General features: G+C 36.8%; 1 protein-coding gene across 27 annotated transcripts in view; it reads left to right on the forward strand.

Moving 5' to 3' along the window:
• ADAM22 (ADAM metallopeptidase domain 22) overlaps positions 1-17,994 on the forward strand; it is a 238,033-nt gene that overhangs the window by 199,720 nt on the left and 20,319 nt on the right. For 11 of the 27 annotated variants that reach the window (XM_036911799.2, XM_036911798.2, XM_036911800.2 and 8 more), the window contains exons 25-27: positions 7,703-7,793; positions 11,279-11,296; positions 17,681-17,875. In XM_036911799.2, coding sequence (XP_036767694.2) covers positions 7,703-7,793; positions 11,279-11,296; positions 17,681-17,875 — 304 coding nt within the window. The remainder of the gene's footprint in view (positions 1-7,702; positions 7,794-11,278; positions 11,297-17,680; positions 17,876-17,994) is intronic. The other 16 variants (XM_036911808.2, XM_036911806.2, XM_057504482.1 and 13 more) reach the window with 3 other exon arrangements.

Genomic DNA, 17,994 nt, shown 5'->3' on the forward strand with positions numbered 1-17,994 from the left:
TCTTCAGTCTTAGCTTTGATAGGGAGGTGCTTGCTCCTGTAGTTAATGCAGAGATGAGGCTACTCAGGTCCATGGATTTAAGTGGCTTGTCAAAAGTCAATCCATTATTTAGAAATAATCAGTATCAGTAGCCAAGTATATTGAACTCCATTATATCTCTGGAAGAAAAGGAAGGGAAGACAGACATGCTAGGTCTTAGAGTAAGAAAATCCCAATGACCAGGGAGTCCTCTGGCTTCTGCATGCACACATCCCACAGGAGACCTGGCTGAGGTGGAGTCTCCCAGTCTCCCCAGATGTCCTCACACTACCATCTGTCATGATCACCAAGGGCTCCCAGGCAGAGAGCTGCCACTTCTGTCAGGGGGAATTGGAATCTGCCCCAGTAGCCTATAATTATTGACCTTTGGTGTCTGGAAGGATACCTCAGGAGTGCAGCAACGAGGAGAGATCTGAGCTGATCTGGGTGATTTAGCATTTGTTATAAATCATTATAAGCAAAACAAGTCCCCTGGTGTCAGAGCCAGGCCTCGGCCTTTCCTGCTCATGGACCCTCAGTTGAGCTCTTTGACCAAGCCTTCGACTTGCTGGGCCACTGTGACTCCATGATCCCTTCCAGGAGCACATCTCAGCCTGCCTGACGGGTGCTGACCCAGCAGTGCTGTTGCCGGGGCCTGAGCGCAACCTGCCCAGCCCCTGGCCAGCCTGCCACATTGCCCTCGTGCTGCCCCAGCACCTCACTCCTGCTCACTGGACCCTGTCTGTGCCTTTGGTCTTTCCTTCCCCAGGACACCATAGCCATCATTGCCAAGACTAGGAACTTGAAGCCCAGTGCTCTATCATCGACACCACCTGAGCACAGATTATATAAATCTGTAGGCATGTTTTCTCCCTTAAGAAGCTTACATTTATTTTGAGAGACAAAATAATCACAACTGAGAGCAAGAAGGACCTTGCATTAGTTGTCAAAATGGAATGATGTGGGCAATAACATTTGTAGGATTTCTGAGGAATGAGTCAAGGTGAAAGGAATAGAGGCCCAAAAGAACCTCCCCAAAGGAGGCTATGCCAGTGATAATAGTATTGTCCCTCCCTTTTTTTCTTATCTTTACTCTGCTTTCTTTTAAGTTCAGTGATCTCATCTTATTTTCCTAAAAAATGCATGGAAAATAAAACTGTAAAGGCATTTGGATAAGAATTAAAAGGGAATGTACACAAGGAATTATGTTTTAAAAAACTTGATGTGGGGGGAGGAGCCAAGATGGTGGAATGAATAGAGCAGTGGAAATCTCCTCCCAAAACCATATATATTCTTGAAAATACTACAAATACAACTATCCCTAAAAGAGACCAGAAGATACAGGACAACAGCCAGGCTACATCCACACCTGCGAGAACCCAGTGCTTCACGAAGGGGGTAAGATACAAGACACAGCCTGGCAGGACCGAGCGCCCCTCACCCCAGCTCCCAGCGGGAGGAGAGGAGTCGGAGCGCGAAGGGAGAGGGAGACCAGGACTGCTAAATACCCAGCCCTAGCCATCTGCACTGGGAGCGCAGACACACAGTGCGTGGGGTGCTGGATACTAGGGAAATGGGACAGTAAAATCTGCAAGTGGGTCCCTGCAGCCGGTGCCCCTGGGACAAAGAAAAGCGAGTGCTTTTTGAAACTCTTAAAGGGGCAGGTATCCCACAGCTGGACGGGAGCGTCCCAGAATACTTAGCCCAGCAGCTGGGAATCCCGGGGAACTCTGGACGCCCTAATCCCCTGGGCAGCAGTGCAGCTCAGAGGCCCCTCATGGCGATAAACAGCCTCCCACTCATTTCCTCTCCAACGTGGCTCCATCATAGAGGAGCAGCAGCCTGAGACTGGCTACGCCCACAGCAGCAGAACAGAGCTTCTTTCACAGCGGCCGGGTAAGGATTAGAAACCCTGTCTGCGCGCAGCTGCCAAGCACAAGCCACTAGGGGTCACCATTCTCCCAGGAGAGGAAGGCCACCAACCAGCAAGAAGGGACAGTCTCCCAGCCAACACATGCGCCACCTCCGCACCTCGCCATGAAAAGGCAGAAGAATTTGATACAGACCAAGATCACAGAGTCAACCCCTGAGAAGAAGATAGACCTAACCAATCTTCCTGAAAAGGAACTCAAAATAAACGTCATAACCATGCTGATGGATCTTCAGAGAAATATGCAAGACCTAAGGGAAGAAGTCCGGAGGGAGATTACAGAAATAAAACAATCTCTGGAAGGACTTAAGAGAAGACTGGATGAGGTGCAAGAGGCCATTAATGGAATAGAAATAAGAGAACAGGAACACAGAGAAGCTGATGCAGAGAGAGATAAAAGGATCTCCAGGAATGAAAGAATATTAAAAGAACTGTGTGACCAATCCAAACGGAACAATATTCGCATTATAGGGGTACCAAAAGAAGAAGAGAGAGAAAAAGGGATAAAAAGTGTCTTTGAAGAAATAATTGCTAAAAACTTCCCCAAACTGGGGGAGGAAATAGTTGCTCAGACCACAGAAGCACACAGAACTCCCAACGGAAGGGACCCAAGGAGGACAAAACCAAGACACATAATAATTAAAATGGCAAAGATCAAGGACAAGGACAGAGTTTTAAAGGCAGCTAGAGTGAGGAAAAAGATCACCTACAAAGGAAAACCCATCAGGCTATCATCAGATTCTCAATAGAAACCTTACAGGCCAGAAGAGAATGGCATGATATATTTAATGCAATGAAACAGAAGGACCTTGAACCAAGAATACTGTATCCAGCACGATTATCATTTAAATATGAAGGAGGGATTAAACAATTCCCAGACAAGCAAAAGAAGAGGGAATTTGCCTCCCACAAACCACCTCTACAGGGTATCTTAGAGGGACTGCTCTAGATGGGAGTACTCCTAAGGCTAAACAGATGTCACCAGAGAAAATAAAATCACAACAAAGAAAGAAGACCAACCAAATACTAACTAAAGGCAAAAAATAAAATCAACTACCCACAAAAGCAGTCAAAGGAAACACAAAAGAGCACAGAATAAAACACCCAACATATAAAGAATGGAGGAGGAGTAAGAAGGGAGAGAAATAAAGAATCTCCAGACAGTGTATATAACAGCTCAATAAGCGAGTTAAGTTAGGTAGTAAGATACTAAAGAAGCTAACCTTGAACCTTTGGTAACCACGAATCTAAAGCCTGCAATAGCAATAAGTACATATCTTTCAATAATCACCCTAAATGTAAATGGACTGAATGCACCAATCAAAAGACACAGAGTAATAGAATTGATAAAAAAACAAGACCCATCTATATGCTGCTTATAAGAGACCCACCTCAAACCCAAAGACAGGCACAGACTAAAAGTCAAGGGATGGAAAAAGATATTCCATGCAAACAACAGGGAGAAAAAAGCAGGTGTTGCAGTACTAGTATCAGGCAAATTAGACTTCAAAACAAAGAAAGTAACAAGAGATAAAGAAGGACATTACATAATGATAAAGGGGTCAGTCCAACAAGAGGATATAACCATTATAAATATATATGCACCCAACACAGGAGCACCAGCATATGTGAAACAAATACTAACAGAACTAAAGGAGGAAATAGAATGCAATGCATTCATTTTAGGAAACTTCAACACACCACTCACTCCAAAGGATAGATCAACCAGACAGAAAGTAAGGACGGACAGAGAGGCACTGAACAACACCCTAGAACAGATGGACCTAATAGACATCTATAGAACTCTACATCCAAAAGCAACAGAATACACATTCTTCTCAAGTGCACATGGAACATTCTCCAGAATAGACCACATACTAGGCCACAAAAAGGGCCTCAGTAAATTCCTAAAGATTGAAATTCTACCAACCAACTTTTCAGACCACAAAGGTATAAAACTAGAAATAAATTGTACAAAGAAAGCAAAAAGGCCCACAAACACATGGAGGCTTAACAACATGCTCCTAAATAATCAGTGGATCAACGACCAAATTAAAATAGAGATCAAGCAATATATGAAAACAAATAACAACAACACAAAGCCCCAACTTCTGTGGGACACAGTGAAAGCAGTCTTAAGAGGAAAGTATATAGCAATCCAGGCACACTTAAAGAAGGAAGAACAACCCCAAATGAATAGTCTAATGTTACAATTATCGAAATTGGAAAAAGAAGAACAAATGAGGCCTAAAGTCAGCAGAAGGAGGGACATCATAAAGATGAGAGAATAAATAAATAAAATTGAGAAGAATAAAACAATAGAAAATACCAATGAAACCAAGAGTTGGTTCTTCGAGAAAATAAACAAAATAGATAAGCCTCTAGCCAGACTTATTAAGAGAAAAAGAGAATCAACACACATCAACAGAATCAGAAATGCGAAAGGAAAAATCATGATGGACGCCATAGAAATACAAGGAATTATTAGAGAATACTATATAAACCTATATGCTAACAAGCTGGAAAACCTAGAAGAAATGGACAACTTCCTAGAAAAATACAACCTTCTAAGACTGACCAAGGAAGAAACACAAAATCTGAGCAAACCAATTACCAGCAAAGAAATTGAAGCGGTAATCAAAAACTACCCAAGAACAAAACCCCCGGGCCAGATGGATTTACCTGGGAATTTTATCAGACATACAGAGAAGATATAATACCCATTCTCCTTAAGGTTTTTCAAAAAATAGAAGAGGAGGGTATTCTCCCAAACTCATTTTATGAAGCGAACATCACCCTAATACCAAAACCAGGCAAAGACCCCAACAAAAAAAAAAATTACAGACCAATATCCCTGATGAACATAGATGTAAAAATACTCAACAAAATATTAGCAAACCGAATTAAAAAATACATCAAAAGAATCATACACCATGACCAAGTGGGATTCATCCCAGGGATGCAAGGATGGTACAACATTCGAAAATCCATCAACATCATCCACCACATAAACAAAAAGAAAGACAAAAACCACATGATCATCTCCACAGATGCTGAAAAAGCATTCAACAAAATTCAACATCCATTCATGATAAAAACTCTCAGCAAAATGGGTATACAGGCCAAGTACCTCAAAGTAATAAAGGCCATATATGATAAGCCCACAGCCAACATCATACTGAACAGGGAGAAGCTGAAAGCTTTTTCTCTGAGATTGGGAACAAGACAGGGATGCCCACTCTCCCCACTGTTATTCAACATAGTACTGGAGGTACTAGCCATGGCAATTAGACAAAACAAAGAAATACAAGGAATCCAGATTGGTAAAGAAGAAGTTAAACTGTCACTATTTGCAGATGACATGATATTGTACATAAAAAACCCTAAAGACTCCACTCCAAAACTACTAGAACTGATATTGGAATACAGCAAAGTTGCAGGATACAAAACTAACACACAGAAATCTGTGGCTTTCCTATACACTAACAATGAACTAACAGAAAGAGAAATCAGGAAAACAATTCCATTTACAGTAGCATCAAAAAGAATAAAATACCTAGGAATAAACCTAACCAAGGAAGTGAAAGACCTATACCCTGAAAACTACAAGACACTCTTAAGAGAAATTAAGGAGGTCACTAACAAATGGAAACTCATCCCATGCTCCTGGCTAGGAGGAATTAATATCATCAAAATGGCCATCCTGCCCAAAGCAATATACAGATTCAATGCAATCCCTATCAAATTACCAACAGCATTCTTCAATGAACTGGAACAAATAGTTCAAAAATTCATATGGAACCGCTAAAGACCCCGAATAGCCAAAGCAATCCTGAGAAGGAAGAATAAAGTGGGGGAGATCTCACTCCCCAACTTCAAGCTCTACTACAAAGCCACAGTAATCAAGACAATTTGGTACTGGCATAAGAACATAGCCACAGACCAGTGGAACAGAATGGAGACTCCAGACATTAACCTAAACATATATGCTCAATTAATATACGATAAAGGAGCCATGGACATACAATGGGGAAATGACAATCTCTTCAACAGATGGTGCTGGCAAAACTGGACAGCTACATGTAAGAGAATGAAGTTGGATCACTGTCTAACCCCATACACAAAAGTAAATTCGAAATGGATGAAAGACCTGAATGTAAGTCATGAAACCATAAAACTCCTAGAAAAACACATAAGCAAAAATCTCCTGGACATAAACATGAGTGACTTCTTCATGAACATATCTCTCTGGGCAAGGGAAACAAAAGCAAAAATGAACAAGTGGTACTATATCAAGCTGAAAAGCTTCTGTACAGCAAAGGACATCATCAATAGAACAAAAGGTACCCTACAGTATGGGAGAATATATTCATAAATGACAGGTCGATAAAGGGTTGACATCCAAAATATATAAAGAGCTCATGCACCTCAACAAACAAAAAGCAAATAATCCAATTAAAAAATGGGCAGAGGAGCTGAACAGACAGTTCTCCAAAGAAGAAATTCAGGTGGCCAACAGACACATGAAAAGATGCTCCACATTGCTAGTCATCAGAGAAATGCAAATTAAAAACCACAATGAGATATCACCTCATGCCAGTAAGGATCGCCACCATCCAAAAGACAAACAATGACAAATGTTGGTGAAGTTGTGGAGAAAGGGGAACTCTCCTACACTGCTGGTGGGAATGTAAATTAGTTCAACCATTGTGGAAAGCAGTATGGAGGTTCCTCAGAATGCTCAAAATAGAAATACCATTTGACCCAGGAATTCCACTTCTAGGAATTTATCCTAAGAATGCAGCACTCCAGTTTGAAAAAGATAGATGCACCCCTATGTTTATCGCAGCACTATTTACAATAGCCACGAAATGGAAGCAACCTAAATGTCCATCAGTAGAGGAATGGATAAAGAAGATGTGGTACATATACACAATGGAATATTATTCAGCCATAAGAAGGAAACAATTCCTACCATTTGCAACAACATGGGTGGAGGTAGAGGGTATTATGCTCAGTGAAATAAGCCAGATAGAGAAAGACAAGTACCAAGTGATTTCACTCATATGTGGAGTATAAGAACAAAGAAAAACTGAAGGAACAAAGCAGCAGCAGAATCACAGAACCCAAGAATGGACTAACAGTTACCAAAGGGAAAGGGACTGGGGAGGGTGGCTGGGAAGGGAGGGATAAGGGGGGGGCGAAAAGAAAGGGGGCATTACGATTAGCATGTATAGTGTGTGTGGGGCACGGGGAGGGCTGTGCAACACAGAGCAGACAAGTAGACAAGTAGCATCTTACTACGCTAATGGACAGTGACTGTAATGGGGTGTGTTTGGGGGGTCTTGGTGAAGGGGGTGGGCCTAGTAAACATAATGTTCTTCATGTAATTGTAGATTAAGAATAACAACAACAACAAAAAACTTGAAGTGGATTGTTTTAAGTTATGGTTGATTTTTCTTCCCTTTAGAAAATACTCTCCACCTCACAATATATGCAAATACCAGATCACACCTGAAACTAATATGTTATATGTCAATGATATCTCAATAAAAAATAAAGAAAATTAAATTTTAGAAAAGGAAAAGTGCTTTCTAAAACTCAAAGTATATAAAAGAAAAAGAATTACTTACTTTTTAAAAGAAATTATGTTGTTAGTGTGATGATTACAAATCTGGATAATAAAGTTCCTGAATTTTATATCAAAATTCAATTATATACACTGATCTTCATTGTTGTTTTTTCCTCCCTCAGGTGTTGCTGGTACCAATATCATAATTGGCATAATTGCTGGCACCATTTTGGTGCTGGCCCTCATATTAGGAATAACTGCATGGGGTTATAAGTAAGTGAAATGTTTTAATATTGTTACTATCTAAACATACTTTAAAATGTTTGGTGTGAATGAATTAAACATCTGGAAAGTTTTGTATCATTGTATAAATATGCTGCAATGAAAATCAGCATGGCTCCACATTCAAAGATTATTCTTGGAACGATTAGCAGTAATAATTTATCATTTTTTAGATTTTGAGATAGCCCCCTCTATTCTAAAAGTACTGAATATTGTTTCAAAACTGTTACATTAAGTAAAATCAGTCTAAATTGTGTCCTCTACAAAGGGTGTGTTGGTTTGCCCCTTAGCTCTCCTGACTTAAACCCACACCCGGAAATCTAGGCGAGAGACCCAATGAGAGACTGTGGTGCTTGAATAACAGCAGCCATAATAACCGTGCTGTTCACATGTGCCACAGCATCAGATCCATTACCACGTACTGTGGCCGTGGGTCCTCCTAAAGGCAAAATCTCTTCATCTTCACAGCCAGTATGAAGGAGGCACCATATTATTTGCTACAGAAGTAGGTATATTTGTGTGAAGAAAAGACTGTCCAGAAATTTGTTTGTTAAAATTAAAATGAAACTTTTTAACTATTCAAAGCCTAATTCTTAAGCCTCAAAGATCAGCTTACAGTTTTTTTAGTTCTATTTGTAACTTTTGAATTTTGGATCTCCTTAAGCATTTAGCTATGTTAAGTGACTTCGGACCTTCCAAGCTTATTTATATTTTTAATATAAATATTAAACTTAGTTGTATATTTAGTATGTCCAGTTTCCTTTTTAAGTATTTCAATCTTGTGAAAAATTTCCCTAGTCTTCAAATAATTTATTTAAGCTTAATAAATTAAAACTTCTGTATGGCAAACCTTAGACTCTCTTCACTATTTCAATTTAAAATCATGATCCTGCCGATCCCCAGAGATGTTTCTGGGGCCCAGGCCTAGGGCTTTCTCCGTTTGGAAGGCCTGCAGCTTCTGCTAGGCAATCTGAGTATTGCCCCTGTTTTACAACATTACCCCTTCCCCCAGCATAGACCAAGCTTAGTTCACCAAGAAACCTGGGAGTTAGAATATTTTAGGCTTTAAAATGACTCCAAACCTTTTAATAGACTAGGCACTGTAAATGTGATTGTTATTATTATTATCACCTGACATAATCTTAAACCAACTGAATTAAAGGAAACACCTTTAAAAATGTATATGGATGATACTTGTTGGGAGGTCAAAACCCCAAGAGTTTCTTTGACTGAAAAGAGAGCAGTGTTTACTGTCAGGATAAACTTTGTATGCTGCCACCATTAAAATACAGAAAGACATTTAGGGAAGGCTATGTTAACAACTAGCAGAGACAGCATAGTCAAGTTTAGCATAGCATAGTCAATGCGGCACAGCATGGTGAAGCCGAGCACAGCGTGGGAGGAATGATCTACCCTGATTAAATGAACACCTAACCGTGTGTAAATCCTGAAGATGCTCAGTACCTGTGGGCCTCCTTGATATGCAGGTAGTTAGGTATATTGCATACTTGGATAGCCACAGGCTGGTCTCAGCATAACATTTGGTGTTATAAAATCACATGTCTGAAGGAAGACTTTTCTGTATGATTACTGTTCCATCTCTCCATCTGCCTCAGATGAATTAGCTCCATCTGCGAGTCCTGCTATTTCTTTGACTTCCCTGATGTAAGACTAATGTAGTAAGGGCCACCACAAGTATTGCTGTTTTGAAGTAGCTCATTGGTTTCATTTGGTCACATGAAAAAGGAAAGCAAAATTGTTCTATACTGAGTGATTTTGTTCCATGTACTAACGTAAATTGATATTTCATCTTTACGTTCCTGGAAAAATTACCTTTCAGAAAATATGAAACCTATGCGTCTCCTACTGCTCATGAAATTACCTGTGTCCGTTTGCTTTAATGAGTAGAATTGAAAGTGCCTTTTTCTGGGTATCACCTCTTTTTTTATGATATGATTTTGAGGCTTCACTGTTTTGTATTTTTCCATTTCTGAATACATGTACTTTGCAGATTCATTAAAGAAAAAGACAAATATATTCATACTGCATATCCTCTTCATAAATAATTTGAACCTAAATGATGAAAGTTTAAATGTTACTAAACTTATTCAGAATATGTTAAAAATAGAATGAGAATGTAGAAATTTTAATATAGGAATTAAATTCATGAGTATGATGTTTCACATATTCTATTTGAAATTCAAATATGGATTTAGGATTTGAGAACTCATTTTCTCATTAGTCCTTCCAATTAAACTTTCTCTCACTTCTCCAAGCCTTGGAAAGGGGGAATGGCAGGAATAGGAAACGAAGAATACTCATTTGGAGCTGGTGGACAGCTCAAGTAGTCAGAATGAGAGAATAAGAGGTAAAACATATTAAACAGAAAGATTCTGGGCTTACCTCCAGCCCCCATGGTTTCACAAATAAAAAAATAAAAAGTAACAAATTAGCACTTTTACCCTCTTGAGCTCATTGTTAAAGAGGATACTTAGAGGGAAAGCGGAACAGACCAGTAGGTGCTACAAACGGAATCCACACAGAAGCATTAAACCACACAGAAGCATTATATGGGATCTTGGAGGAAGGAGTCCACTACTCAGTTGCTTGACCTTTTAATACGTCTTCAAAATACTAAGGATTAGGTCACAATAGAAAATTAAAAATGAAGTCTTTTGAGTTAAAAGTAAAAATCATAGTGCCTCACTACCACACTGGGACACATTTTTGTTTTAAGACTGATATATATATTGAAACTCATTCAGTTTTATTTTAGTAAATGGACACATGAAAAAGAGAGACTAAACTTTTGAACAAAGTATTTCCAATGTGAACCTTCAGTGAGTAAGTAGTGATAACTTAAAAGGTCCCTAATAGCTATGAATTAACACATTCTAAGTTGTCATACACAATGAAATAAAATGTTCTAGTACTCATTTATGTTCTCCTATTTGAAATCCTTAGGAAGAGCTTTAGTTTGAGGAATATAGTCAAAAGGAATGAATTATGATTTTTATTTCTATGAAAGCACTGTTAACTTATAAAAGTAACTTGATTAATTTTATCATTTAAATCATTCTGTCTGAAAACCTGTATTTGAAATACAGTTGACTTTAGAACATTACTAAATGTTTAATATGATATAATTGATAATGAGAAAATAGTTACTTTTTAAAAACTGAAGCTTATTTATGCTTTTAAAAATAGTTATTTGAAAATATTGTCACTGACCCTTTTGGTGTCACTTCTAAAGTTGAGGTGAAATGTGTGTGTGTGTGTGTGTGTGTGTGTGTGTGTGTGTGTGTGTGTGAGACTGTTGCTATTCCCCATTTTAATTCTGCAATTCAAAATCCTCTAGTGGAGACCTTCCCATGATTGCTAGAGCTTTTATGTTTAGTGCTCTCTCTTAATGCTTAATGTACTTCTGTAGGTAACTAATTATTTTCTCCTCCCCCTTTCTTCTTGTCCATGCAAAGAAACTATCGAGAACAGAGGTATGTGGTGAGAATAATCTGAACATATAATCTAAAGGTTTAAATTCATATGTACAATTATAAATCAAGTTCACTTTTTTTATGCTGTAGTGAACATAAACTACTCTTGATTTTTCATGACCTTGAAATGATAATTTCAATAATGGTGTGTGAAATGTATTAATTTAAAATATATCTGTCATTTAATTTTAATGGTTCTTTCACCCAACAATACTACAATTAAAAGTTCTCATTTGTGTTACTTTTATAGTAGTATGTATAGAGACAGATTTTTTTTCCATCTAAAACAAACTTCTCTGTTAAGGTGTCACCTTTGTTTATATTAGTTAATTGATTTTGTTCACCTTTATAATACTCTTTTACTTGGTGCTTTCTGAGAGGACTTTTTTTCTTATTTGTTACTGTAGTTATATTAGTAACTTCCATTCATAAGGGACAAAATTTATATGTGAACAGTGTGTCAGGAGGATGTCCTGGCATTCAATGAGCATGTTTATTTCTGTATAAGAAAATACTTCTTGTACTGATTAGATACCCACAGGTAGGAAAAGAAATAATTCCAAATAGTTTGAATCTCTGATTGTTTAGTGTGATTTTTTTTTATAAAGACCCATAAAGTCAGGCATCCCATTCTGTTCATCATAACCTGAACATCTATGCTTATCTACCAATGTAATAAGAAATACAAAGAATTCATGTAGTTCTCTAAGAATTGCCTGTTTTTTCTGAATGTAAATTAGCCTCTGTTGGGGTACATACTTCACTTTTTATATTTAGAAAATTCCTTATGCTGTTAGCTATTGATACAAAAAGTTTCTAAATAACCCTGAAAATTGGTAGTACAGACCAGTTCTTAGACATCATAGAGTGCTGTGATGTGCTCAAGAAATTTATGCAGTTTGCCATTACTTAACAATTCCCGCTGTTCTTTAAATGCCTGTGGTGGATTAGGCATAAGATATAACAAATTTGAAGGTACTATTTCAGGTCCCAACTGCAGCTTTCATTTTTTCACAAATTAAAAATGTATTCTTCTGTTTCCCACCATATGGTAATATATGATTCCTATCATAAAGGCTGTAGCCATAAGAATCTATGTTTTTTTTCTGCATAAATGATACCCACATGGGTACAAAGTGAGACCCTGGTAAGCATAGATATTGTAAATATTGACCCTGCCCTAATTCATCATTAGTGAAAAAAGTAAAACTGAGGCAAAAATTAAAGACAATAAGATTTCTTTCTGATATGTTTTAAACTTTTGTGTCCAAACACACTGTAGAAGAGCTGGAGCCATTTAATCTTTCTGTTGGGTAGAAGTTGCTCAGTCCTATCACAAATCTAAGTTTGGTGACTTTCTTCAGTTACAAATAAAATCAGGCTAATAAGACCAAAATCTGATATTACAGCTCCATTTCCATAGGAGCTATAAGGCTACAATGTAATTAGATATTGCTGACCATGTAAAGAGAAAAGTAAAATGCTATAAATATGTAACATAAGCACAGCTAAAACAGTGCTCTAAGACATGGTCTCACCAGGGGTGCTATCCAGAATAAAGGAATTTTCCACACTACAAAAAAATGATGAATATGTAAAATTGTGTACCAGTTTCTTACTCTAACTCAATAAATACATAGGTAGAGTTAATAAATTTTTTTATATTGGGTATCTCCTTTATGTACCTGAAATATTTCATGCCTGGTATAACTGAGCCATTATTTCATCCATATGACTACTCTTCTGGAATCTAGTTCATATTTTGAGAGTTGTCCCATGTTCGGCAGATTTTATTGTATGTATTCTGATGTATTTCAACACAACCTTTATTTATTTATTTTTGCCTTTGTCTACAGCTAATGAATCTTAGGATTGTACGACAATTCTCAAAATGGAGAACTAGCAAAGAATGGACTTTAGATCAGGAAGTTGTGAATGTATAAATATCTTCTGAAGGATTTTCCTATTTGAGAATATATGTTAGTCGTTATAAAGAAGGTGGTAAGGCCAATAGAGCAAATTATGCATATAAGAAATATACAGTTTTGTACAAACATCTGCAGATACTCAAATAAAGATGTGCTCTGTTCCAAAGGTTGCCAGGAAATAGAAATAATATTTTTTTGAGTTGTCCTTGCCTTTAAATTAGGTTTTCCTTTGAGGTTCCATGGTGGGAGGAACAACTGACAAATAATTAGAAATGCATTTGCTAGTATGTGGTCTTGGGAAATCATTGAAACTTTCCTCAACTCTAAAATTAGATAAAGTTCTTTGTAAGTCTGTAAAGCCTTATAGTAATTTTATGAAGGAACCTGATAATCTGGTAAATTTTCCCTCTGGAGAATGTTTCCTCAAGGTTTTCATTCTATCAGAGAAATGTGTGATAGGTTTAATTCCAAGTTGGACAAGAAGATGAGAAACAAATCCATTTTTTACTTCTTAATAAAAACACAAGGCCCATTCTGGGGCACAGTGGAAGCAGAACCCTCCTCATGAATGATACCACTTTAAATTTGCCCTTGTCATCTTACTAAGGGTAGAACCATGGATCTGGGAGTCATGGAGAATTCTTTTTCATTATATAGTTAGAAGGATGGCTATTGATGCTTTTCTTTGAATTCTTCAAGAAAGAAGATGACCATAATTTTTTCAGTTGATGCTAGTGTTTATGTTTTGATAAATATTAAAATTTATCAATTTTAGTGTAATTTATTTAGGACTTAGCAGCTGTATACTTTTGTAATAAGAATTATAAGTTTGAGTTTGAGTTTTCAGGCAGATTTGCAAATAGCAGTAAGATAAGAAAACATTAATTGAGCTTGGATTTATAAGACATTTATATTCAGCTGAAATATTATCTTTCTTTGCCTGAAATAACACATCATTAGGATTAATATGAAGTTAAACAAATAATTAGATATATCTTCCTGACTCATACCTTAAGCAGAACCCTCCTTCCCCATTTCTTTTCTCTCACCTGTTTTAGCCATTTTACTATCCACTTGTGTATCTCCTACCCTCTTTTTTCAATTCTTTCTTTTTATATTATTATTTTTTTCAGTGATATTCATGCATTTGTCAGTGTAACTCGGTACACATTACACAAAATTTCTTAAAAGAGTAAAGCAACAATTCCAGTAATAGCCCAGACACCAACAAAGTATTGGAGAAATGCCTCCTTCAGCACTGAGGCTAGGACAGTTAATTATTCTTCATTGTATTCTCATTTTGAGTATGCATAGGATTATTAAGTTACATATTATGGTTCAGAAGATAAGACTTCCTTCACAACAGGGATCCTTTTTGAGGAAACAGAATTTAAATAAGCTTTTTTGGTCATTATTTATAATAAAAAAATCATACAAATGTCTGTTATATTTGCATATGCCATGGGAAATATGAGGTAATTTTCCCATTATACAACTTGGCAGTAGTCAGGTCATATAATGTGGTAATCACTTCTAGATTCCAAAATTCTATGAGACCAAGTTTTAGTAAGAAAGCCATTAAGACCAGAAAAAGAAATTCAATTAAAAAAATTTTAACATATCATTTAGTTGGTCATTTATGATCCTTTATAACAAATGATGAAATGTTACTTTATTATTCATGGGGACCTGATTTTCTCTAACTTCACTAAAGGTTAAGTAAGAAGAAAAAGATTTGTTATAACATGTAATGGATATTGAAAAAAAAAGATAAATTTCTGGACAGTGAAGGATGTTAAATATTTTTCTTTTAATTTAAGATTGTTACCCTTCAAATTAAATAGTCACTTGACCAGCAAAAATGGGTTTATTCCAGAAGAGCAGAGAATTACAGTTTAGGACATACAAGCTCTGGCAAAACCACAGGCAGGTGCAGCAAAGGAAAAAGTGTTCTTTTATGGAGAAGAATGAAGAAGTTGGGAAGGGTTGTTTTGAATGAATTGGAGAAAAGCAAGAGTTCAGGGTGATGAGGGTTCCTCATAGGCTGAATTGCAGGGCCGGTCAATTTCTTGTAGGAAAGATAATGTACAGTTTCCCCTATTGGAGCCCCTGATTGATGATTCCTTCTGTTGAGGATTCTTCTGTTGGGGTCTGTAATTGACACTGTGAGCTGCAGTGGTAAACTTTCCCTCCTAGCCTCCTGACTCTAGTTGCAATTTCCCCTTATTAATTTACACAAGATTCATAATCTATCACTCACATTTTTATGTATTTACTATGTGAAGAAAGTTACATGCATTTCTTTTGGAATTTTAAGGAGAATGCAGAGTAATTTCTTTATTTTGGAGACTTCACACTAGAGAAAGGTAAGAATCTAATCCACCCAGGGTGATAAAAGCAGGGCTGTGCCCCAGAAGTTCATCGAATTTAAACTCCCTTCCTACTCTTTGATTGAAGCCCATAGTGTGTGATATGTTTAGCATTTGGGCTGTTTGTATACTGTGTAAAAAAGATGACCATGTTTTGTAGAGAAATCACACTGGAAGAGTGATAAAATGTGCTCAGTTAAGGAAAAAAGGGCCCACCGACTGTGAGAGGCAGTCCATTTAAACCGGTGGTATCAGCTAAGTGAGCCCTTGGTAAAGCCAGAATACCAGAACCTTGGAAAGAGAAGATAATTTGGGGGATAGATTAATGGGAAAGGTCAAGTGTAGTTGGAACTTTATTTAATTTTAATTTTAGTGAGGCACATCTCTTTAGTTTATAAAGATTATCATTAAAAGTAATAGTGACAGAAATGATTTGTTAACCACATAGATTATTTTCGGAAATGTTACTTTGAAGGGATGTTCTCTGGCATTCTTTTATAAACGTTAATATGAAACAGGAGGGAAGTTCCCTTTCTGAGGCAACATACAGCACTCTGATTTTACTGAGAGCATTTTTTCAAGTATTGGTAGAATATTCTGATACGAGGTAAAGACAGAGATGATTCCAGAGATTAAAGCTATCTTGCATAAAAAATAATATTATTTATCTTGTATTACTAACACTATAACTATGGGGGAATTATATTATTTTTCCTATAAAATTAATGTTTCATAATATACTGGGGAAAAGAAAGGTTTTCATGAGCTGCAGTCACATGAAGGGTTAAAAATATTTTGAAGATATTATGTATCAGAGTTATAGATAAAATTAGGCTTACATACAAATGTAATGAGAAATTTGACTTTCTTTAAAGGGGAGGAGTAGATTAGATCACATAAGTGAAAACCTGTGCTTTAGATCAGCTGAAAAATCTTTTTTAGATTCGTAGAAATGTGTGAATATATAGGATTGAAAAAATATGAAAGGTATTCGGTCATTCAGAAGAATGAATAACAGTATTTTAAACATTTAAAATAGTATGGGAATCAATATAAGCAAGCAAACATTTGAAAGTGACATTGTTAGAGATCTATTTCAGCACAGCTCTGTTTAAAATTCTGAGACAAACACTGGTTCTGAATGGAACTGAATAAAGTGTTGGATGCACTTGGCTGTTTGGGGGCCATGCACTGGCAAGCTCCTAAGGGAGGAGGTTGACTAGCTGGTCCTATCTAAAGTTTTCTACCCTGTTTATTCCCCTGAGGAGAACAAAAATCTGTTTCAGTCTTAGTCCAAAATCAGAATGGGTGGGGCCCCTAACAGTTACAGATTAGATTTTCCCTTGGTGCGTTCCTCCTACAGTGGAGATAGAGAACCAAGGTCATCTACCAACTACCTATAAATATTCTTCCATAGTCTCAGCAAGAATTCAGTTATTTTTTCAACCCTTTCTTCCTCTTGCTAAACTCCTTTCCTTTACATATTCTACTGTGCAGTTCTAGAATTTATTTTTGCTTGACCTTTTGACTCTCTTTCAATTTCTTCATATTTCTGTTAAGTGAATAATGAATCTCCAAATTGAACAGAGAACTCTAATTAATTTATTTGGATCAAATTATAGAACATAGAGTAGAAATCAATCACTTCTTTTGAGAGCAATGCATTATATGATGTTTAGAAATCATGAATAGTTTATTTACCACAGCAAAAAAATAACTGCCTTATCTGGGCAAGAACTCTGTGTCCCAACACATGTTTTTTGGCACCTTTTTTTTTTTCTGACAAAATGGCAGTTAATGTATCCAAGTATAATGAAGTTACACTTTAAAATATTCATCTTTCCATATTTCTCCCCTGCAGCAAAGCTTTATCCATCCAGACGAACTATTTCAGTGATTGCATTTCTGACCTCTGTAGTTAGAATGACTTTAACTTGTCATAGTTATTAATATTCTTCTGTGTTGCTATAGATTTGATTCATGTAGATCATTACCCCTACCTCTTTTTTTCTAAAATAATATTTGTATATGTCTGTGTTCATGTGTGTGTCTTGTTTTCTGACTCTGAAATGTTTATTATGCCTTAGACAGTTACCCCAGGGAGATTATGTAAAAAAGCCTGGCGATGGCGACTCTTTTTATAGCGACATTCCTCCTGGAGTCAGCACAAACTCAGCATCTAGTTCTAAGAAGAGGTCTGCTTTTCTGTCGCATTTTCAGATTTCTACCTGTTCCATCACACATTATTCCATTAGTCAGAACATTTCATTATTTTGCAGCAGGTTTGATTACTTCTTCCTTCTTTCTTGAATGTTAAAAAATAGTATCCTTTGTTCTTTGATTACTCTACCACAAAATGCCATATGCTCAGAACCACTTGAGATACAAATCAGACCAAAAA

Source organism: Manis pentadactyla, chromosome 7 (assembly GCF_030020395.1).
Source record: "Manis pentadactyla isolate mManPen7 chromosome 7, mManPen7.hap1, whole genome shotgun sequence".
NCBI lineage: Eukaryota > Metazoa > Chordata > Mammalia > Pholidota > Manidae > Manis > Manis pentadactyla.